This window comes from Hypanus sabinus, chromosome 15 (genome assembly GCF_030144855.1).
Source record: "Hypanus sabinus isolate sHypSab1 chromosome 15, sHypSab1.hap1, whole genome shotgun sequence".
In the NCBI taxonomy this organism is placed as follows: domain Eukaryota; kingdom Metazoa; phylum Chordata; class Chondrichthyes; order Myliobatiformes; family Dasyatidae; genus Hypanus; species Hypanus sabinus.
This window is the reverse complement of record NC_082720.1, coordinates 86,337,083-86,361,070: the sequence shown is the minus strand read 5'-3', so window position 1 is coordinate 86,361,070 and position 23,988 is coordinate 86,337,083. Positions and strand designations below refer to the sequence as shown.

The 23,988-nt window shown below is 45.6% G+C and overlaps 1 protein-coding gene across 1 annotated transcript in view; it reads left to right on the top strand.

Moving 5' to 3' along the window:
- The window catches only part of gpx3 (glutathione peroxidase 3), a 37,824-nt gene that overhangs the window by 1,565 nt on the left and 12,271 nt on the right, over window positions 1-23,988 (top strand). Inside the window, exon 2 of the mRNA XM_059990669.1 lies at window positions 21,872-22,025. Coding sequence (XP_059846652.1) covers window positions 21,872-22,025 — 154 coding nt within the window. The remainder of the gene's footprint in view (window positions 1-21,871; window positions 22,026-23,988) is intronic.

Sequence of the window (23,988 nt, the reverse complement as noted above, 5' to 3'; positions counted from 1 at the left end):
GGTTACCCCCACTGAAAGGAAGAAATGCAGGGGTTCAAACCGGCTGTTAACTTTCACTCTTGTTTCAAAGTATAAGTAAACTTATTACCAACGTACATATATGTCACCACGTACAACCCCGAAGTTCATTTTCTTGCAGGCATTCACAGTAAGTACAAAGAGATACAACAGAATCGATGTAAAACTGTGCACAATGACAAACCAGCAGTGTACAAACACACAAACTTCACAGATTCAAAAAGAGCAAGGAATCAAAATAATAATTATAAACATTATTTCTCCTCAGTAAAACACGTTGTATTTCTTCTCCAACATGTAAGTATACTTTGCCCAGCGAGCACCGGTTTAAGATGGCACTGGTGAACCTCAGAAACTTCTGGCCAGTGGCTAACGAAACAAGGAAAGCAACTCAATAGTTTGTTAAACACATTTTTTCTGGTAAACGATCATCACAAGTAAAAGTCTGTAAAATCCCTTTTGGATTTGAAGGCAGATCAAGATGGCTCCAGAAGGCAGGGTAGTGGGTGTGTCAGTGCAAGGGAGGAGGACCTGAGGTTCCATCGGTTTAATATAGAAAACCTACAGCACAACAGGAACCCTTCGGCCCACAAAGCTGTGCCAAACATGTACTTACTTCAGAAATTACCTAGGGTTACCCATAGCCCTCTATTTTTCTAAGCTCCTTGTACCCATCCAGGAGAAAAGTCCCTATCATACCCACCGCCACCACCATCACCGGCAGCCCATTCCACGCACTCACCAGTCTTTGCGTAAAAAAAAACTTGCCCTGACATCTCCACTGTACCTACTTCTAAGCACCTTAAAACTGTGCCCTCTCGTGATAACCATTTCAGCCCTGGGAAAAAGCCTCTGACTATCCACACGATCAATGCTTCTCACCGTGCTTAAACTGAAGACTGAATCAAAGTGGCAAGATCTGGGCACCAGAGCATAATGATTCAACTGAACATGATGCTTGGATGGAGACTTAAACACCATGCCAAATTGGAAAGGCCAGTTACAAGCTGAGTCAAGGCATCGAAGTCCAGGCCACAGAGTGTAACGATTTGACAGAAGTCAATGTTTGGACTTTGATTTAGGTCTGGGCCAGATTGAAAAGATCCGGGAGTCAGGGTCCGAGGCAAGGGATGGGCTGGTTCAGATCACTGCTCCAAGAGGTTTACTCAGCTCTGCGTTGAACTTGTGGACTTCGATTCAAAATGTTACTTGCTTGCAGTTTTTTTTCTCTCTCTGCACATTGTGTGTTTAGCTGTCTTCTTTTTAATGGGTTCTCTTGAGTTTCTTTGTTTTGTGGCTGCCTGTTAGGAGTTGAAGCTCAAGATTGTATAATGTATACATACTTTGATAATAAGTGTACTTTGAACCACTTTGTCAAGCCATTTACAAACTCTACTTGCAAACTAAACCCTATCAACTCCTGGCCGAGAAGCAACTTGGATCCATTTCAGTTTGCCCACCATCACAACAGGCCAACAGCAGATGCCATTTCATTGGCTTCTCACTCAACCCTGGACCATCGGGACAGCAAAGGTGCACACATCAGGATGGTCTTTATCGATTACAGCTCAGCATTCGATACTGTCATTCTATCACAACTAATCAATAAGCACCTAGACTGTTGATCGTTCGTCGATGGATCTAGGTTAGGAAATCCGCTTCACAACTCGTAATTAATCAAAGCTGGCACTTTATTGTGTCTGCGCACACAGCAACATTACTATATTGACCCCGGGCCAACAGCTTAGAACATGTATTCTACTGTCCCCTCTGTACCAATACTCTGTCAGACCACTTGTCCGATTTGTAACATTGAAGTAAGGATCTCCATTGGCCAGATGATCAATCCTTTCTCCGCCCAGCCCCTGACGTGGGAGTCTTCCTTGTGATGGTGGGTTTCTTGAGAGACTGATCACTGACAGCACAATCAAAGTGTCCACTTTCATACTCGTTCCTTACCAATTCAAATATTGCGTTCCAGTTTCATTGGCTGTAGGTCATCTGATTGACCTTTGACACCTTTTAATTGGCTCTGCTCCAGGCCAGCATCCATTTATTGCCCTCTCCCCAGCAAGTGACAGTCGGTAATTTATGGCTCATTGTTCGCTTCAGTACCAGGTCGAATCACTCCAGGCAGGCACCAACCCCAACATTCACAAACTTGCATGTTAGGTTACATCAAAGAACACCTCACAAATAACTTCTTATTTGGAATATTACTGTGTCTACTTTAAAACACAGAAAGCAAAGCAACTCCATCTCACAAAATGGAGGATGTAGAGCAGTTCCACAAAATGGCAGCCTCCATCTCCAAGCACATGGCAGGATCAAAGACAAGTGCTCTGCCTGCTTCCAATGTCCTTGACCCATTCGAGCTCAACCTTCTCTTCCATATTTTAAATCCACCATGACCAATGAGACCTTGGCATCAATACCTTCTTGGGCAATTGGATCCTTGTTTTCCTCAGCTGCTGACCCCAGTTAGTTCGGATTGGCAACAACTCCTTCACAATCTCCGTGAGCACAGGTGTTCCACAAGGTTGTGTGCTCCACTTGCTTTACTGCGAGGTTAAGCACAGCTCCAATGCCATATTTAAGCTTGCTGATGACATCACTGTCATAGGCTGAATCAAAGGTGGTGATGAATCAGCATATAGGAGGGAAATTGAAAATCTGGCTGAGTGGTGCCACAACATCAACCTCTTAATCAACATCAGCAAGACTAAAGAGTTGATTATTGACTTCAGGAGGTAGAAATTGGAAGTCCATGAACCAGTCCTCAATGGGAGATTGGAGGTGGGGGAAGATCAGCAACTTGAAATTCCTCGGTGTTATCATTTCAGAGGACCTATCCTGGGCCGAGCTGTACTTCCTTAGAACTTTGCGAAGATGACACCTATAACTCTGACTATCCAGTAAATGTGTGGTGGGAGAATATTGGTGGGCTGCATCACAGCCCGGTACGGAATCCAACGACCTTGAATACAAAATCCTTCAAATGGTAGTAGATACGGCCCAGTCCATCACAGGTAAAGCCCTCCCCACCACTGAGCACATCTACATAGAGCGCTGTCACAGGAAAGCAGCCTCCATCATCAGGGGCCCCCACCACCCAGGCCATGCTCTCTTCTCACTGCTGCCATCAGGAAGAAGGTACAGGAGCCCCAGGACCCAAACCAGATTCGGAAATGGTTATTACCCCTCATTCATCAGGCTCTTGAACCAGAGGGGATAAACACTCAACTTCATTCAACCCATTGGTTGTTTGTCCTGTTGGCACAGTCTTTCAATGATTCTATTGCAGTTATTGTATTTATTGAGCATGCCCACAAGAATATTAATCTCAGGGTTGCATATAGTGATATATACAATATGTAGTTTGATAATAAATTTATTTTGAACTTTGAATGTTAGTGTGTGAGGAGCTGTGGCATTGTAATGCACTAGTAATGTCATCGATATTTAACCAGGGTGGAGACTGAATCACAAATACATTCAGCACAGTTTAAAGCTGCTTTTAATGATTGACTCTTGCCAGCTCCTCTCTAATTACAAATCCCTCGTCTTCCCTACCTTCATTGTTCTTCCATTCATGTCTGTGCCTTTTGATATCTGGGCCCCCATCCACAACCAGAATCAAGTTTAATATCACTGGCATATGTTGTGAAACTTGTTCTCGCGCAGTTGTTTTCCACTGGGCGGTAGGTAGAGATACATCTCTACCTAAGGAGGGGTAAGGCACTCCTTCCCTCTGCTCGCCTGCAGGTCACCCTTGGGCAAAGTGCAGCACCTGCTTAGACCCCGATCAGGGTCACGTGAAGCCATGGGGAGCCGGAGCAGATCACGTCCTGGTTATGTGACCACTGACGCCAGGCAGGCAATCTCTGAGGAATATTGACAATGTCTGCGGTCACCCGTCTTCTAAAGACACTGCCCAGAAGGCAGCAATGGCAAACCATTTCAGCAGAAAAATTTGCCAAGAGCAATTACATCCATTTAAAGACCACAATCGTACGTCATACAACACAGAATATAACGAATGAAAGAGCACATTGCAATACATAATAATAAAGAAATCTATATATTACAATCATTAATATATTTTAAAAAGTTAACTAAATAAGTACTGGAAAAAGAGAGCAAAAAATAGTGAGGCATTGTTCAAGGGTTCAGAGGGGAAGAAACTGTTATTGAAACATACGGTGTGTGTCTTCAGGCTCCTGTACCATCTCCTTGATGGAGAAAAGGGCGTGTTCGGTGTGGTGAGGGTCCTTAGTGATGGATAAAACCTTTTTGAGTCATCTCCTTTTGAAGATGTCCTCGATGCTGGGGAGGCTCGTGCCCATGATGGAGCCGAATGTGTTTACTAATTCCTGCAGCTTTTTCCAATCCTGCGCATGCCAGACAGTGATGCAGTCGCAATACATCAGTACCTCTGTAATCCTAGGGTTGGTGCAGTAATTTGCAGTAATTCGCTGGGCTGGTAATCAAAGACTCAAGTTCAAATCCAAGCGGTACACCTGCCAGATTATTTGGTTCATTATTAGATTTATATTGTCACACGTACGAGATACAGTGAAGAACTTGTCTTGCACTCTGTTCATACAGATCAGATCATTACACCGTGCATTGAGGTAGAACAAGGGAAAACAATAACAGAAAGCAGAATAAAGTGTCACAGTTACAGAGAAAGTGCAGTGCAGGCAGACAATAAGGTGCAAGGTAGATCTAACGAGGTCTAACGAGGTAGATTGTGAGGCTAAGTGTCCATCTTATTGTAGAAGAGGTCCGTTCAAGAGACTGCTAACAGCGGGTAGAGGCTGTCCTGACGGTAAGTTATGACTTGACAAAGTGGTGATCACCAGTGAAAAGGCTACAGACACATTGGGGAAGATTTCAGGCTTTTGTATCTTCTGCCCGACAGGAGAGGGGAGAAGGGAGAATGTCCGGGGTGGGTGGGGTCTTTGATTCTGTACTGAGACAGTGGGAAGTGTAGACAGAGTCCGTGGAGGGGAGGCTGGTTTCTGTGAGGTGTCCAAACTCTCTGCAGTTTCCCGTGGTCATGGGCAGAGCCTTTGCTGTACCGAGCCGGGATGCATCCAGATGGAATGCATTCTGCAGCTGTTACACTTTATCCTCTGTTATAAGTTATTGTTTTACCATTTAATACACTGTGTAATGAATTAATCAGTATGACCTGTATGTGAGGCAAGGTTTTCATTGTATCTTGGTACATATGTGTCAATAAGAGACTGAATCTAGTTCCACTTCTCTGTTTTCAGAAAGACAGGAGGTGGGAAATAGTGGTTTGGTGATCTAAACATTGATTGTTGCCAAGATGCTAGAGTCAATAATCACAAATAATGAATCACTATGGAAAAGAAATATAGTCAACATGTCTTTATGAAGGTTAATTCGTATGAGGCAAAGTCAGAGCATAAACATTGAACACTACAGCAGAGTCCAGCTCCTTTGGCCCCCAATCCTCTTAACCTACTCCAAAATCAATCTAACTCTTCCCTCCCACACAACCCATCATTTTTCTATCACCCATGTGGCCATCTAAGAGCCTCTTAAATATCCTGAATGTTTCTGCCTCTGCCACCAGCTCTGACAGTACGTTCCTAACACCCACCACTCTCTGTGTAAACATCATCCCTCTGACATCCTCCAATCACCTTAAAATTATGCCCCATTGCATTAGTCATTTTCACCCTAGGAAAAAGTCTCTGGCTGTCTACTCGATCTGTGCCTCTTGTCATCTTGTACACCTCTATCGAGTCACCTCTCATCCTCCTTCACTCCAAAGAGAAAATCCCTAGCTCGCTCAGCCTCTCCTCATGAGACATGCTCTCTAATCCAGGCAGCATTCTGGAAATTTCCTCCGCAAAGTTGCTCGGACTCTGTTAAAGATGTGACAGGGAGGGTTGATTGGGGGAAACCATTGGGTGTAGTACATTTAGATTTCGAAAGGGCATCTGACATTTCCAGACAAGAGGCTGGAGTGTAAATTAGGATCACAAGGCATTGTAGGAAGTGCGCTGGCGTGGCTGTCAAGTTTGGGATTCAGTGTCCTTTTCCGGCCGGAGGGACAGATCTGTGGAATATCACAGTGATCGGTTCTTGGCCCTCATTTTTGTTTGTTGTTTACTTCGAGCAGGGAACAAAATATACGTTTCCAAGTTAGTTGATGATGCGAATCTGGCTGACTGGTGCCACGAAAACAACCTGTTACTCAATGCCAGCGAGACCAGGAAGCCGAAAGGAGGAAGCTGGAGCGCTGTGAGAGAACTAGAGCAGTGCCTCTACTTCCTTAGAAGTTTGCAAAGCTTTGACACGACATCTACGGAGGTTTATCAAAGTTTTAGATGTGTAGTGGAGTGTACATTGACTGGTTGTGTCTCAGTCTGGTAATGCAAACACCAGTGCCCTTGGACAGAAAATCCTGCAGAAAGTAATGGATACGGCCCAGGCCATGATGGCTAAAGCCCTCCCCACCACTGAGCACATCTACATGAAACACAGGAAAGCAACATCCATCATCTGTGGACCCACCGCACGGGACACGCTCTCTTCTCACTGCTGCCATCAGCAAGAAGGTACAGGTGCCTCAGGACTCTCACCGCCTGAGTGAACAGTTAATACCCCTCAGGCTCTTGAACCAGAGGGGATAACTTTACTCACCCCATCACTGAACTGTTCCCACAATCTATCGACTCACTTTCAAGGACTCTTCATCTCATGTCCTCAATATTTATTGCTTATTGGCGTACTGATAAGAGGCATAGATCGAGTGGACAGCCAGAGACTTTTTCCTAGGGTGAAAATGACTAATACAAGGGGGCATAATTTATTGCTTAATATTTACTGCTTTGGTTGAACACCCAAGTTTTATGGTCTTTTTTTGATTCTGTTATGGGTACTATTCTATAGATTTATTGAGTATGCCTACAGGAAAATGAATCCCAGGGTTGTATATGGTGACTTCTGTGTACTTTGATAATAAAATTTACTTAACTTTGAATTTTGAAAAATAAGTGGAATGGTATATTGACTCTGCAATGGGATATATAAACTCAGTGGCCCGTTCATTAGGTACTTCCTGCACTAATAAAGTGGCCACTGAGTGTATGTTCATGGTCTTCAGCTGCTGTACCTGTCCACCTCAAGGTTCGATGTGTTGTACATTTGGAGATGCTCTTCTGCACACCACTGATGTAACGTGTGGTTATGAGAGTTACTGTCACCTTCCTGTCAGCTTGAACCAGTCTGGCCATTCTCCTCTGACCTCTCTCATTAACAAGGCATTTTCACCCACAGTACTGACACTCCCTGGATATTTTCATTTTTTGCAGCATTCTCTCTAAACTCTAGAGACTGTTGTGTGTGAAAATCCTAGGAGATCAGCAGTTTCTAAGATACTCAAACCACCCTGTCTGGCACCAACAGGCATTCCACAGTCGAAGTCACTTAAATCACATTTCTTCCCATTCTGGTGTTTGATCTGAACAACATCCGAACCTCTTAACCAGGTCTGCATTCCTTTATGCATTGAGTTGCTGCCACACGATTGGCCGAGTAGATATTTGAATTAATGAGCAGGTGTACAGGTGCACCTGATAAAGTGGTCACTGAGTGTAGGTGGAGTGGGTAACTGATTGAAGAGCTGGGAAAGGTGTTTCCTGAAATCAAAATCAAAGGCGGGTTTGTTGTCATCTGCACAAGTACACGTAAGCACAAGTGCAAAGACAATTGACGTAGCAGCATCCCAGGCACAGGGCATCAGATAAGCAGAGAACCCAAAACGTTGGCTACTCTTTTCTCACTGATGCTGCCTGACCTGCTGAGTTCTTCCAGCATTGTGTACGTATTCTTTGATGCACAGCATCTGCAGTTGTATTTTTGTGATCAGATAAGCAGCATTTGCAAGATATACATGAATTACACACAATTCTTGCAAGAGAACAAAAGTAGAACAAAAATAATTAACAAAAATCCAGAGCAACCCACTTAAAATGCTAGAGGAACTCAGCAGGTCAGGCAGCATCTGTGGAGGGGGATAAACATTTGACGTTTCAGCCAAGATCCTTCATTAAGAGCATCACATTAGTGAGGCACCATTACAGCTCTGAGCGTCGGAGTTCAGACTTCAGTCTTGGCGTCCTCTGTAAGAAAGTTTGTATGTGAGCGCGTAGGTTTCCTCTGAGTGCTCTGGTTTCCTCCCACAGTCCAAAGATGTACTGGTTAGTAGGTTAACTGGTCATTGTAAAGTGTCCTGTGATTAGGTTAGGGTTAAATAGATGAGTTGCTGGGTGGTGCAGCTTGTTGGGCAGTGAGGACTTGTTCCACGTTGCATAGCTCCATAAATAAACACAGTAACTATATAAATATCAGTTAATGTTTCAGTCTGAGACTCCACCTTAGTCCAAAGTGATCAAGGTAGTCATTGTGATGCTAAACTGTAGGGATTAGGTATTGTGCTGGTTGGTTCAAGAACTGAACGGTTGAAGGGAAGTAGCTGATCCTAAACCTGGGGGGTTATGTTTCAGTCTCTGAACCCCCAGTGGTACAGTTTGCCAGAATGTCATTAAATAGATCAGAAGTTAAGTTAATTTCTCAACGGAACAGATAAACACAAAGGAGGGAAGTTCAAACAAGTGATCTACGTGACCTGGTGCATGAGTCACACAATATTAGCAGACAGGTCAAACAAGTATTTAAGGAAGCAAAAGGCAATTTGGCACTTATAGCAATACAGCTGGAGGCTTTGAGCAGTTCAAACTCAAGCTTATTGTCATTCAGCTGTATGCATGTATACCATTAAACAACACAACTTTCCTCAGGACCAAGGGGCAACAAACAGTACATATAACCCGCACACAACACACAGTGTTACTCTATGTGTGTGAGTGATATGCTAGCTTAGTGGTGAGCACAGCGCTTTCCAGTACCAGTGTAGTGGTGAGCACAGCGCTTTCCAGTACCAGTGTAGTGGTGAGCACAGCGTTTTCCATTACCAGTGTAATGGTGAGCACAGCGCTTTCCAGTACTAGTGTAATGGTGAGCACAGCGCTTTCCAGTACCAGTGTAATGGTGAGCACAGCGCTTTCCAGTACCAGTGTAATGGTGAGCACAGCGCTTTCCAGTACCAGTGTAATGGTGAGCACAGCGCTTTCCAGTACCAGTGTAGTGGTGAGCACAGCGCTTTCCAGTACCAGTGTAATGGTGAGCACAGCGCTTTCCAGTACCAGTGTAATGGTGAGCACAGCGCTTTCCAGTACCAGTGTAATGGTGAGCACAGCGCTTTCCAGTACTAGTGTAATGGTGAGCACAGCGCCTTCCAGTACCAGTGTAACGGTGAGCACAGCGCTTTCCAGTACCAGTGTAATGGTGAGCACAGCGCTTTCCAGTACTAGTGTAATGGTGAGCACAGCGCTTTCCAGTACCAGTGTAATGGTGAGCACAGCGCTTTCCAGTACCAGTGTAATGGTGAGCACAGCGCTTTCCAGTACTAGTGTAATGGTGAGCACAGCGCTTTCCAGTACTAGTGTAATGGTGAGCACAGCGCTTTCCAGTACTAGTGTAATGGTGAGCACAGCGCTTTCCAGTACCAGTGTAATGGTGAGCACAGCGCTTTCCAGTACTAGTGTAATGGTGAGCTCAGCGCTTTCCAGTACCAGTGTAGTGGTGAGCACAGCGCTTTCCAGTACCAGTGTAATGGTGAGCACAGCGCTTTCCAGTACTAGTGTAATGGTGAGCACAGCGCTTTCCAGTACCAGTGTAATGGTGAGCACAGCGCTTTCCAGTACCAGTGTAATGGTGAGCACAGCGCTTTCCAGTACTAGTGTAATGGTGAGCACAGCGCTTTCCAGTACTAGTGTAATGGTGAGCACAGCGCTTTCCAGTACTAGTGTAATGGTGAGCACAGCGCTTTCCAGTACCAGTGTAATGGTGAGCACAGCGCTTTCCAGTACTAGTGTAATGGTGAGCACAGCGCTTTCCAGTACCAGTGTAGTGGTGAGCACAGCGCTTTCCAGTACCAGTGTAATGGTGAGCACAGCGCTTTCCAGTACTAGTGTAATGGTGAGCACAGCGCTTTCCAGTACTAGTGTAATGGTGAGCACAGCGCTTTCCAGTACTAGTGTAATGGTGAGCACAGCGCTTTCCAGTACCAGTGTAATGGTGAGCACAGCGCTTTCCAGTACTAGTGTAATGGTGAGCACAGCGCTTTCCAGTACCAGTGTAGTGGTGAGCACAGCGCTTTCCAGTACCAGTGTAATGGTGAGCACAGCGCTTTCCATTACCAGTGTAATGGTGAGCACAGTGCTTTCCAGTACCAGTGTAGTGGTGAGCACAGCGCTTTCCAGTACCAGTGTAATTGTGAGCACAGCGTTTTCCAGTACCAGTGTACTGGTGAGCACAGCGCTTTCCAGTACCAGTGTAATGGTGAGCACAGCGCTTTCCAGTACTAGTGTAATGGTGAGCACAGCGCTTTCCAGAACCAGTGTAATGGTGAGCACAGCGCTTTCCAGTACCAGTGTAATGGTGAGCACAGCGCTTTCCAGTACTAGTGTAATGGTGAGCACAGCGCTTTCCAGTACTAGTGTAATGGTGAGCACAGCGCTTTCCAGTACCAGTGTAATGGTGAGCACAGCGCTTTCCAGTACCAGTGTAATGGTGAGCACAGCGCTTTCCAGTACCAGTGTAGTGGTGAGCACAGCGTTTTCCATTACCAGTGTAATGGTGAGCACAGCGCTTTCCAGTACCAGTGTAATGGTGAGCACAGCGCTTTCCAGTACCAGTGTAATGGTGAGCACAGCGCTTTCCAGTACCAGTGTAATGGTGAGCACAGCGCTTTCCAGTACTAGTGTAATGGTGAGCACAGCGCTTTCCAGTACCAGTGTAATGGTGAGCACAGCGCTTTCCAGTACCAGTGTAATGGTGAGCACAGCGCTTTCCAGTACTAGTGTAATGGTGAGCACAGCGCTTTCCAGTACCAGTGTAATGGTGAGCACAGCGCTTTCCAGTACCAGTGTAATGGTGAGCACAGCGCTTTCCAGTACTAGTGTAATGGTGAGCACAGCGCTTTCCAGTACTAGTGTAATGGTGAGCACAGCGCTTTCCAGTACCAGTGTAATGGTGAGCACAGCGCTTTCCAGTACCAGTGTAGTGGTGAGCACAGCGCTTTCCAGTACCAGTGTAGTGGTGAGCACAGCGCTTTCCAGTACCAGTGTAATGGTGAGCACATTGCTTCCCAGTGCCCGTGTAGTAGTGAGCACAGCACTTTCCAGTACCAGTGTAATGGTGAGCACATAACTTTCCAGTACCAGTGTAATGGTGAGCACATTGCTTCCCAGTGCCAGTGTAGTAGTGAGCACAGTACTTTCCAGTACCAGCATAATGGTGAGCACAGTGTTTTCCAGTACCAGCGATCTGGGTTCAATTCCCACCGCTGCTGGTGAGGAGTTTGTACGTTCTCCCCGTGACTGCGTGGGTTTCCTCTGGGCGCTCTGGTATCCTCCCATAGTCCAAAGGCGTACTGATTAGTAGCTTAATCTGTCATTGTAAACTGTCCCACAATTAGGCTTGGATTAAATTGGGGAATTGCTGGGCAGAGCAGGTCGAAGGGCCAGAACCCTAAATAAATAAAATAAAGTAATATCACACAAATTATAAAGTGCATTTACGACACAAGTTAAGAAGTAGACAGTGTAACATTACTGGTGCTCCATACATGAAGAGACCTGGGTGGGGACAGAGAGTTCACTAGCCTCATGGCTGGGGGAAGAAGCTGTTTTCCATCTGAACAGACCTTGTCCTCACGCTATGGTATGTCCTGCCTGATGGTAGGGTGCCAGAGAGATTGTGGGAGAGGTGGCACGGATCATTGACAGGAAGATTCTGTTCCAGTTGTACAGGGCGTGGTGAGACATGGAGCACTGTACACAGTTTTGGAAAATGGGACCAATGGGATTACTAGCAGCTAAAATGGACCTGATAGTCGAATGGCCTGTGCTGTAACGATGAAGATACTCCATTCAAAGACACCTGAGGAATTAGAAATAAATGCCAAGAATTATTGTTCTTGAATTCAATACCTCCCAATTTTGTTAAGATTTAGTGAGAATCTTCCCAGTTCTCTGAGAAATACCTCTTGGTCCCATTGTATGATTGGAATCTGATAGGGTGTGGAGGAGATGGTTTCCACCATGGAAATGCATAAACTTCAACTGCAGAAAATTTGCAAGGTTATGGAGAAGAGCTAGGATAGAGACAAAGGGCTGAATGTCCTTCTGCCTTTCCCTCTCCCTCTCACTCTCGTGCTCGCTCTCACGCTCTCTCTCTCCCTGTCTCTCCCCATCTCTCTCTCTCTCTCTCGCTCTCTCCCTTTTTCTTTCTCTCTCTCTCTCCCTCTCCCTGTCTCTCTGTTTGTCTCTCTCCCCCCTCTCTCACTCTCCCTCCCTCTCCCTCTCTCTCTCTCTCTCCCCCTTTCTCTCTCTCTCTCTCCCTCCCTCTCCCTCTCTCTCTCTCACTCTCCCTGTCTCTCTGTCTGTCTCTCTCTCTCTGTCTGTCTCGGTAAAGATGAACAGATAGTCGATGTTTCGGGCGGAGACCTTTCTCCAGAGTGGGAAGGAAGGGGGCAGAAGCCGGAATAAGAAGGTGGGGGAGGAGGATGGGGTGAGACCTGGCAGGTGATAGGTGGGAAAGGTAAAGGCTGAAGAACAAGGAATCTGATCGAAGAGGAGAGTAGACCAAGGGGGAAAGGGCAGGAGGAAGGGACCCAGAGGGAGGTGATGGGCAGGTGAGGAGAAGAGGAGAGATACAGGGAAAAGATTGGGGTTGAGAGGAAAATTGGATCAACCAAATGTCCTAATTCGGTTCCTATATCTCATGGTCTTTTCTTCTTATTGAGTGGAGTTCAGGCTCGATGGGCCAGATGGCCGACTCCTGCTCCTAGTTCTACTCCTGTACCTTCTGGTCTTGTGTGTTGAAATACACTGAACATACTTTGATAAGAAATTTACTTTGAACTTTGAAAAATTGAATATGTAATGCAAAAATACAGAGAGGTATAGTGAGAGGTAACCAGAGACTGTTAAACCAGTGGTATGTAGGGCATTGCCTCAAGGAACAGGTCGGTCAGCATGCAGCCAATTGAACACGCAGCTACTGAATTATTTTCTGCCACGTCAGCCAATACACCTCCAGCTTCACCTATCATCTGACATGGGTAAACAACTTTTCAACCAATCAGATCCCGGATCTGTAACAAAGCAAACAGTGCAGAGAAAACATCCTGGATTTACCCATTGTTTAATGATCAATCTGGCGTTATCAGCAGAGCAAACAACCTCAGCACTTTGAAGATTAAAGATTTTTCGGCATTATTTCTCACATGGACATTGAAACATACGGTGGAGCACACAGTAGAGAGCAGCCTAACATGCTGCATCACAGAAACTGCAGTGTGACAGACAGAGAGGTTCTACAACGGGTGGTTAAAACTGCCCAATGCATTGCTGGCACCAGCCCACCCACCATCAATGCATAGAGAGAGAAAGGTGTCAGGAAGGACCAGATCCGTAAGTCATAGGAGCAGAATTTGGCCCATCAAGCCCGCTCAACTATTCCAGCAAGGCTGATTTACTGTCCCTCTCATCCCCATTCTTCAGTCTTTCCACCAGAGCCTTTGACACCCTGACTAATCAAGAACCTCTTCATCTCCGCTTTAAATATACCCAATAACTTGGCCTCCACAGCCGTCGAGGAAATGAATTCCACAGATTCATCAGCATCTGGTTTTGGTAGGTTTCAATGTAGTTTCAGCTCCCCCTCTCCATTCTGCTATACTCCAGTGAGTACAGACCCAGAGCTGCCATCTCCATGTTGTGTTTTTTATCTTTGCGTTCTTTATCTAATCATGCTTTTTTGTGCAGCATCGGAGGACCCGGAGTAGCAATGATTTTGTTCTCCTTTACACTTGTGTGCTGGAAATGACATTAAACAGTCTTGAATCTTGAGTCTTGAAATGTGTTGATTGCGTCAACGACCAACACAGTCTGCGGATGTGCTGAGGGCAGCCAGCAGACGTTGCCATGCTTCCAGCACTAACATAGCGCGCTAACCCTTAGGAAGTTACTAACGCGATCCTGTCCATCTTTGGAACGTGGGAGGAAACTGGAGCACTCCGAGGAAACCCACGTGGTTAGATCAGAGTATCGGAATCAGGTCTGATATCACTGGTACATGTCATGAAATTGGTTGTTCTGTGGCAGCAGTAAAATGCAATGCAGGAAATTACCACAATTCACTATAAATAGGTGAATGAATTGTGCAAATGAAGAATACTGTTAGAGTTCATGGACCATTCATAAACCTGACAGTGGAGGGTAAAAGCTGTTCCTGAATTAATGAGATGAGGACATGTCCTGCGTGCTGGAGGCCGTTAATGGTGGATGCTGCCATCTTTGAGGCACCATCTCTTGAAGATGTCCTCGCTGGTGGGGAAGGTTGTGCCCACGATGGAGCTGGCTGGGTCTACAATATTCTGCCTCCTCATGTGACCCCGCGCATTGAAGTCTCCGTGCCAGATGGTGATGCATCAAGTTAGAATGCTCTCTGCGGTACGTCTATAACAATTTGTACCAAATCTCCTCAAACTTCTAATGAGCTCCCCCTCTCCCCATCTCCCCATCCTTCTCCCTCCTCCCCTCCCACCTCCAGAGTTGTGTCATTACCCTTATTACATGCCTTTTCCAGCTCCCTTTTCAACCTCAACCCCACTCCTTGGCTATTATTTGCAGTCTATGTATGATATATAATTTTTTTTAACCTTTTCAGTTTCTTAACTCCACCGACAAAGATTCAACATTCTCTAACCTTATGTCACCTCTTTCTAAATGCAACCCTCGCTTGCTTAATATAGGGGGTGACAGCCCCCAGCCTGGCCAAACTGAAGAAATCTCGTTTGGGTGGATGCTGCACAATATGTCCCCTGTTACACATCAGTACCCGAATTAACAAGCAGTATGCTATATGTGATTAAACGATGAAGCTTTGTAATTCTTACTTGGACTATATGGTTAGTAAAGAAACTAAAAAAAAATGGGTCCAATCTTATTAAACAGTCTGTTGCGCAATGTTGGAGCTGACTGATAAGTGATCGTCCACCATTGACCTCCTCCAAGCATCACCGACCTTCGGACCCTCGCTCCCAGGCCACTCCGTCCGGTGGTCTTCCAGCTCTCCACATGTGTCTTCCTTCTTCTCCGTGAAAATCTCTCTTCCAGTCTCACAAGAAAGAACAACAGCAACTCTAGTCATAACCCAAACATTGCTGCTACAGAGAAACCATTACACTATCAGTGAAACCTTGCAGCATGTTACATAAAGATATAATTCCATCTCTTACCAACAGAGACACACCACCGCCTATGCCTTCCCACCTGTCCTCTCAATTCAAAATACATGTTAAGCTCCCAACTCTGGCCTTCTTTCAGCCACGACTCAGTGATGCCCACAACGTCATACCGACAAATTTTGAATTCAGCCATGAGTTCATCTGCCTAATTCCGAATGCTACGCACATTTAAATACAGCACTTTCAGTCCTGAAGGACTTTTTGGCCTTTTATATATTGGTGAGACCCAACGCAGACTGGGAGACCATTTCGTGGAACACCTATGCTTGGTCCACCAGAGAAAGCAGGGTCTCCCAGTGGCCACACATTTTAATTCCGTGTCCCATTCCCATTCTGATATGTCTATCCATGGCCTCCTCTACTGTCAAGATGAAGCCACACTCAGGTTGGAGGAACAACACCTTATATACCGGCTGGGTAGTCCCCAACCTGATGGCATGAACATTGACTTCTCTAACTTCCGTTAATGCCCCTCCTCCCCTTCTTACCCCATCCCTGACATATTTAGTTGTTTGCCTGTTCTCCATCTCCCTCTAGTGCTCCCCACCCTTTCTTTCTTCCAAGGCCTCTTGTCCCGTGATCCTTTCCTTTCTCCAGCTCTGTATCACTTTCACCAATCACCTTTCCAGCTCTTAGCTTCATTCCACCCCCTCCGGTCTACTCCTGTCATTTTGCATTTCCCCCTCCCCTCACTACTTTCAAATCTCTTACTATCTTTCCTTTCGGTTAGTCCTGATGAAGGGTCTCGGCCTGAAAAGTCGACAACGCTTCTCCCTATAGATGCTGCCTGGCCTGCTGCGTTCCACCAGCATTTTGTGTGCGTTGTTACCTTCAGTCCTGCATTCTTCGCCCTTTTTGAAATTTGCCTCTGTGGTACAAGTTAACTCTTTGCTCTGTCTGCATTTGTACCCAGTCATTGTCTTGTCCTTCCTTACATTATGTTACACCCATCATCTACTTGTAAACCTGCTGGCTCATCCTCAGCTCGATCGTACCGGTTCCCATCCCCCTGCCATATTAGTTTAAACCACTCCCAACAGCTCCAGTAAACTTGCCCGCAAGAATATTGGTCCCCCTCGGATTCAAGTGCAACCCATCCCTTTTGTACAGGTCCCACCTGCCCCACAAGAGGTCCCAATTATCCAGAAATCCAATTCTTTAGCCACACATTTATCTGCCAACTCATTCTATTCCTACCCTCAGTGTCATGTGGCACAGGCTGCCACCCTGAGTTTACTACCCTTGAGATTCTGCATCTCAGCTTCCTTCCCAACTCCCTCTATTCTGTTTTCAGGACCTCCTTCCTTTTTCTCCCCATGTCATTGGTACAAATCTGTACCATGACTTCTGGCTGCTCACCCTCCTTTTTCAGGATGTTGTGGACATGTCCAGGAACATCGTGGACCCTGGCATCTGGGAGGCAACGTACCATCTGTGTTTCTTTTTCACGTCCACAAAAAACCTGTCTGTCCCCCTGACTATAGAGTCCCCTATTACTGCTGCCCTCCTCTTCAGTTCCCTACCCTTCTGAGCCACAGGGCCAGACTCACACAGCTGCTGTTGCTTCCCCCAGGTAGATCGCTTCCCCCCCCCCCCACAACAATACCCAAAATGGAGTAGTTATTGTTGAGAGGGATGGCCACAGGGGTGCCCTCCACTACCTGACATTCTCCCTTCCCTCTCCTGACGGTCACCCACTTGTCTACCAAGACCTACCTCCCTGAGCTCCTGTCCATCACTGCTTCACTTTCTCTAACAAGCCGGAGGTCATCGAGCTGCAGCTCCAGTTCCCCAACACGGTCTATAAGGAGTGGCATCTTGAAGGATATGGGCCAAGTGTGGGCAAACGGGACCAGTAGGTCTGAGTGGGCTTAGGGATAAACGAACCCAGTGATTGACGTACCTTGTGAAGGATGATTTTAGTCACCTGAGCCATTGCTGAATCACTCAGGTAGAGATTACCTGGATATTGCAATATTTCAGCTTACTGGAGCTTGTTTCCGAGAGGTTAGATTGCACCCACTGGTAATACCTGTCATACAACTCTGACTCTGGCACGAGGAGCTGGGACACGCTGGAAATGAGCACACTTACTGTCCATTAAATAAGACAGCCCCACCCAGAGTGTGGCCCACCGTGTGAGCTGTTACCAGCGCAGTTAGGATGGCACAACCTAACAGGATGCTACGGCAGAACCATAACACCAGAGGATGATAGAAGCAGAATTAGGCCATTTCAGCCTTCAAGTCTGCTCCTCCATTTCATCTTGGCTGATCCAATTTCCCTCTCTGCCCCTTCCCTCTCCTGCCTTCTCCCTGTATCCCTTCATGCTCTGATTAATCAAGAGTCTTTCAACCCCAGCCTTGGTCTCCACAGCAACCTGTGGCAATGAATTCCACAGATTCACCACCCTCTGGCTAAAGAAATTCCTCCTCACCTCTGTTCAAAATGGATGCCCCTCTATTCTGAGGCTGTGCCCTCTGGTCCTAGACTCTGCCGCCATAGGAAACATCCTCTCCACATCCACTCTATCTGTGCCCTCTGGTCCTAGACTCTGCCGCCATAGGAAACATCCTCTCCACATCCACTCTATCCAGACCTTTCAATATTCAATAGGTTTCGATGTGAGTACAGGCCCAGAGCCATCGAAGGAGGTAGAGGAGCCTTATGTCCCACACCACCAGGTTATTACCCTTCAACCACTGGTGTCCTGAACCAGTGTAGATAACTTCACTCACCTCAACTCTGAACCGATTCCACAACCTATGGACTCACTTTCAAAGCCTCTACAACTCACATCCTCAGTATTATCTATCTATCTATCTATCTATCTATCTATCTATCTATCTATCTATTTATGTATTTATCTATCTATTTATTTATTTATTTATTTATTTATTTATATTTGCATAGTTTGTCTTCTTTTGCACATTGGTTGTTTGTTGTTTTAGTGTATGTATAGATTTTCATAAATTCTGTTGTATGTCTTTATTTTCCTGTAAATGCCTACAAGAAAGTGAATATCAAAGTCATATCTGGTAACATAACCAATCTAACTCTTCCCTTCTGAATAGCCCCCCAATTTCTATCATCCATGCACCTATTCTGGAGATTCTCAAATGTCCCTGGTTTATCTGTCTCTACCACCACCCACGGCGGCACGTTCTTAGTTGGGGCCTTCTTTAGTTGTGGGAATGAGCTCGAGAGCTGTGAGGCAATGTTACAGCTCCATAAAGCCCTGGTTACACCACACTTGGGATATTATTTTCGGTTCTGGTCGCCACATTACAGGAAGGATGTGGAAGCTTTAGAGAGAATGCAGAAGAGATTGACCAGGATGCTGGCTGGATTAGGGAGGGTGCAGAGGAGGTTCACCAGGATGCTGCCTGGATTAGAGAGGGTGCAGAGGAGATTTATCAGGATGCTGCCTGGATTAGAGAGGGTGCAGAGGAGATTTACCAGGATGCTGCCTGGATTAGAGAGGGTGCAGAGGAGATTTATCAGGATGCTGCCTGGATTAGAGAGGGTGCAGAGGAGATTTACCAGGACGCTGCCTGGATTAGAGAGGGTGCAGAGGAGATTTACCAGGATGCTGCCTGGATTAGAGAGGGTGCAGAGGAGATTTACCAGGATGCTGCCTGGATTAGAGAGGGTGCAGAAGAGATTTACCAGGATGCTGTCTGGATTTGAGAGGATGCAGAGGAGATTTACCAGGATGCTGCCTGGATTAGAGAGGGTGCAGAGGAGATTTACCAGGATGCTGCCTGGATTAGAGAGGGTGCAGAGGAGATTTACCAGGATGCTGCCTGGATTAGAGAGGGTGCAGAGGAGATTCACCAGGATGCTGATGGATTAGAGAGGGTACAGAGGAGATTCACCAGGATGCTGTTTGGATTAGAGAGGGTGCAGAGGAGATTTACCAGGATGCTGCCTGGATTAGAGAGGGTGCAGAGGAGATTGACCAGGATGCTGCCTGGATTAGAGAGGGTGCAGAGGAGATTCACCAGGATGCTGCCTGGATTAGAGAGGGTGCCGAGGAGATTCACCAGGATGCTGCCTGGATTAGAGAGCCTGTTTTATGAGGAATGGTTGAGTGAGCTGGGTCTTTTCTCCTTGGAGTGAAGGAGGATGAGAGGTGACTTGACAGAGACCTAAATCGAGTGGACTGCCAGAGACATTTTCCCAGGGCGGAAATGGCTAATACCAGGGGACATAATTTTAAGGAGATTGGAGGAAAATATAGTTGGGGGGGGATGTCAGAGTTAGGTATTTTACACAGAGAATGGTGGGTGTGCTGCCAGAGGTGGAGGTAAAGACAGATACATTAGGGACATTTAAGAAACTCTTAGATAGGCACATGGATGATAGAAAATTGGAGGGTTATGTGGGAGTGTAGTGTTAGATTGACCTTGGAGTAGGTTAAAGGTCAGCGCAACATCACTGTTTCGGACCAAGTCCTGATGAAGGGCCTTGGCCAGAATCATTGTCTGTTCTTTCCTTTCCATAGATGCTGACTTACCTGTGAGTTTGTGTGTGTCACACAGGAGAGGAACTCATTTATTGATCGTATAAGTTGTCAACTTTGGCTGGTTCTTTATCTGTAAGGATGGTGGAAGCTCTTTAGTTGCACTACTTACTTAAATTTTTAAAATATATATTTCTTATTGGAATTTATACTAAGTTTTATATTACTGTACTATATTACTCTGCTCTTTTACTACAAATTTCATGATATGTGTCGATGATAATAAACCTGATTCTGATTCGGGAAGAGTAGAATTCGCAGGTTTATAAGAAATGAACGTAAACACGAGATTCTGCAAATGCTGGAAATCCGGAGCAACACACACAAAACTCTGGAGGAACTCAGCTGATTAGCAAGTTATTACCCCTCAACCATCAGGCTCTTGAAACAGCACTCAACTTCACTCACCCCATCAGTGAAACGTTCCCACAACTTATGAACTCGCTTTCAAGGACTCCTCATCTCATGTTATTGATATTTATTGCTTATTTATTTATTATTATTGCTTCTTTTTGTATTTGCACACTTTGTTGTCTTCTGCACTGGCTGAACATTTAAGTTGGTGCAGTCTTCCATTGATTCTATTATGTTTATTAGATTTATTGAGTATGCGCTCAAGAAAATGAATCACAGTGTTGTATATTATGAAATATATGCACTTTGATAATTAATTTACTTGAAACTTTGATCTATGGAGGGAAATAAATAGTTGATGTTTTGATACAAGGTAAGGGAGCCGAGACCTGAGAGGTATCGTTCACTGTGTAAATCCTACCCTGATTTGTCGTACCGAAGCACGACAGGTCACAATTATCTGTATTAAATTCCACCTGCCATTTATCAACTCATTTTTCCGGCTGGTTCAGATCCTCCAGACAGGCCTCCAGTCAGAGGGGTACCAGCCACTCCCCCCGCAAAGCTAATGTCTAACTCAATTTACTGCCTCGTCTTCAATGCCAAAGGTTTAAAGGACTAGATAGGGTGGATGTGGAGAGAATGTTTCCTCAGGTGGGGGTATCCAGAACTCGAGGGCACTGCCTCAAAATTGAGGGGTGACCTTTTAGAACAGAGGTAAGGAGGAAATTTTTTTAGCCTGAGAGCAGTGAATCTGTGGAATGCTCTGCCACAGACTGAAGTGGAGGCCAAGTCCGTGGGTATATTTAAGGCAGAATTTGATAGATTCCTGAATGGTCAGGCATAAAGGCATATAGTGAGAGGGCAGGTGTGTGAGATTGAATGGGATCCAGGATCAGCCATGATGAAATGGTGGAGCGGACTCAATAGGTTAGAAACATAGAATCCTACAGCACGATACAGGCCCTTCAGCCCACAAAGCTGTGCCAAACACGTAGTTACTTTAGAAATTACCTAGGGTTACCCATAGCCCTCTATTTTTCTATGCTCCATGTACCTATACAAAAGTGTCTTAAAAGACCCTATCGTATCCTTCTCCACCACCGTTGCTGGCAGCCCATTCCACACACTCACCACTCTGAGTAAACACCTTACCCCTGACATCGCCTCTGTACCTACTCCCCAGCACCTTAAACCTGTGTCCTCTTGTGGCAACCATTTCAACCCTGGGAAAAAGCCTCTGACTATCCACACGATCAATACCTCTCATCATCTTATACATCTTATCTTGAGTGAACACAGATGCAAAAAAAAATCTATTTAAGGTCTTCCCCGTCTCTTTTGGCACAACACATAGATCACCACTCTGATCTTCCAGAGGACTCATTTTGTCCCCTGCTACCCTTCTGCTCTTAATATATTGTAGAATGTACTTGGGGTTCTTCTTCACTTCTTCTGTTAGAGCAACCTTCTTTTGGCCGTCCTGATTTATTTCTGAAGTGGTAAGTGTGAGGGAGAAATTATTGACTTTATTGTGGTTCTTGCTCTTGCAGACATCTCACTGTAAATCTGTTCCTGGCACCATCTATGACTACCAGGCGATGGCTTTAAATGGGAGCAGGAACATCCTTTTAAGTGAATACACTGGGAAAACTGTGCTGATCATCAACGTGGCAACGTTCTGAGGATTGACACAACAGTACGTTGGTAAGGAAGAGATTACTGCTCAAAATATATAAACCTGTGAGAGCCATAGTCAGGGTTTATAGTCAGTCTTCTTTGCCAGAGTAGAATAAGATTAAGGCCATAAGACCACCCTTTGGTTGAAGAAATTCCTCCTCATCTCTGATCTTTATCCTGGCATGGTCCCAGGGGACTGGAAAATTGCAAATGTAACTACTCTTTAAGAAGGGAGGAAGACAAAAGAAAGGAAATTATAGGCCAGTTAGCCTAACAGTGGTCGGGAAAGTGTTGGAGTCTATTAGTAAGGATAAGGTTTTGGGGTAGTAGGATGCTAATGATAAAATAAATCAAAGTCATAATGTTTTCTGTGAAGGGAAATCTTGCCTGAATAATCTGTTAGAATTCTTTGAGGAAGTAACCAGCAGGGTGGACAAAGGAGAGGCAGTGGATGTTACTTACTTGGATTTTCAGAAAGCATTTGATATGGTGCCACACATGAGTCTGCTTAACAAAATAAAACCCTATAGCGCTCCAGGAAAGATACTGGCATGGATGGAGGAATGGCTGACAGGCAGGAGGCAGAAAGTGGAAATAAAGGGGTGTGGCGACCCACTTCCCAGCGCACTCGAACCGGCTCACAAATCAGCGCGCGCTGGCATCGAGGCCAGTCCCAAAGAGGGCGCCAAGTCTGCTTCACCAGCAAGGGGAAAAGCCTGCGCGCGGGACGGGACTGTGAATACGCGCCCCCTACAGCATTCCTGCCCGGGGAGGGCGGGAACAGGAAGGCTTTAAAGTGAGGCTGCGAAGTTTGAATAAACCTCTTTTGCAACTGCAGCTCATCGACTACGTGTCATTATTTCAGCGCTGCGTGTAGCACTGCTACGGGGGGGGGGGCTTTTCTGGTTGGCTGCCAGTGATTAGTGGTGTCCCTCAGGGGTCAGTATTGAGACCGCTACTTTTCACATTGTTTGTCAATGATTTAGATAATGAAATTGATGGCTTTGTGCCAAAGTTTGCCAATGATACAAAGATAAGTGGAAGGGTAGGTAGTGCTGAGGAAACAATACAATCACAACAGGACTTAGACAAATTGAAAGAATGGGCAAAAAAGTGGCAGAAGGAATACAGTGTTGGGAAATGTATGATAATTAATTTGGTAAAAGGAACAATAGTGCAAACTATCATCTAAATGGGGAGAAGGTTCAAACATCAGAGGGGCAAAGGGATTTGGGAGTCCTTGTGCAAGACACCCAGAAGGTGAATTCAAAGGTTAAGTCTGTGGTAAAGAAGGCAAATGTAATAGAAAACATAGAAAACCTACAGGTCCCAGGACAGATCCCTGAGGCACACCACTGGTCACCGACCTCCATGCAGAATGTGACCCGTCTACAACTACTCTTTGCCTTCTGTGGGCAAGCCAGTTCTGGATCCACAAAGCCAATGTCCCCTTGGATCGCATGCCTCCTTACTTTCTCAACAAGCCGTGCATGGGGTACCTTATCAAATGCCTTGCTGAAATCTATATGCACTACATCTACTGCTCTACCTTCATCAATGTGTTTAGTCACATCCTCAAAAAATTCAATCAGGCTGGTAAGGCACGACCTGCCCTTGACAAAGCCATGTTGACTATTCCTAATCATATTATACCTCTCCAAATGTTCATAAATCCTGCCTCTCAGGATCTTCTCCAACAACTTACCAACCACTGAAGTAAGACTCACCAGTTTATAATTTCCTGGGTTACCTCTACTCCCTTTCTTGAATAAGGGAACAACACCCGCAACCCTTCAATCCTCCGGAACCTCTCCCATCCCCAAATAAAAGTTGGCATTTATTTCAAGGGGAATAGAATATAAAAACAAGGAGATAATGCTGAGCCTTTATAAGACACCAATCAGGCTGCACTTTGAGTATTGTCAACAGTTTTGGGCCCCTTATCTTTAAAAGGATAAGTTGTCATTGGAGAGAGTCCAGAGAAGGTTCA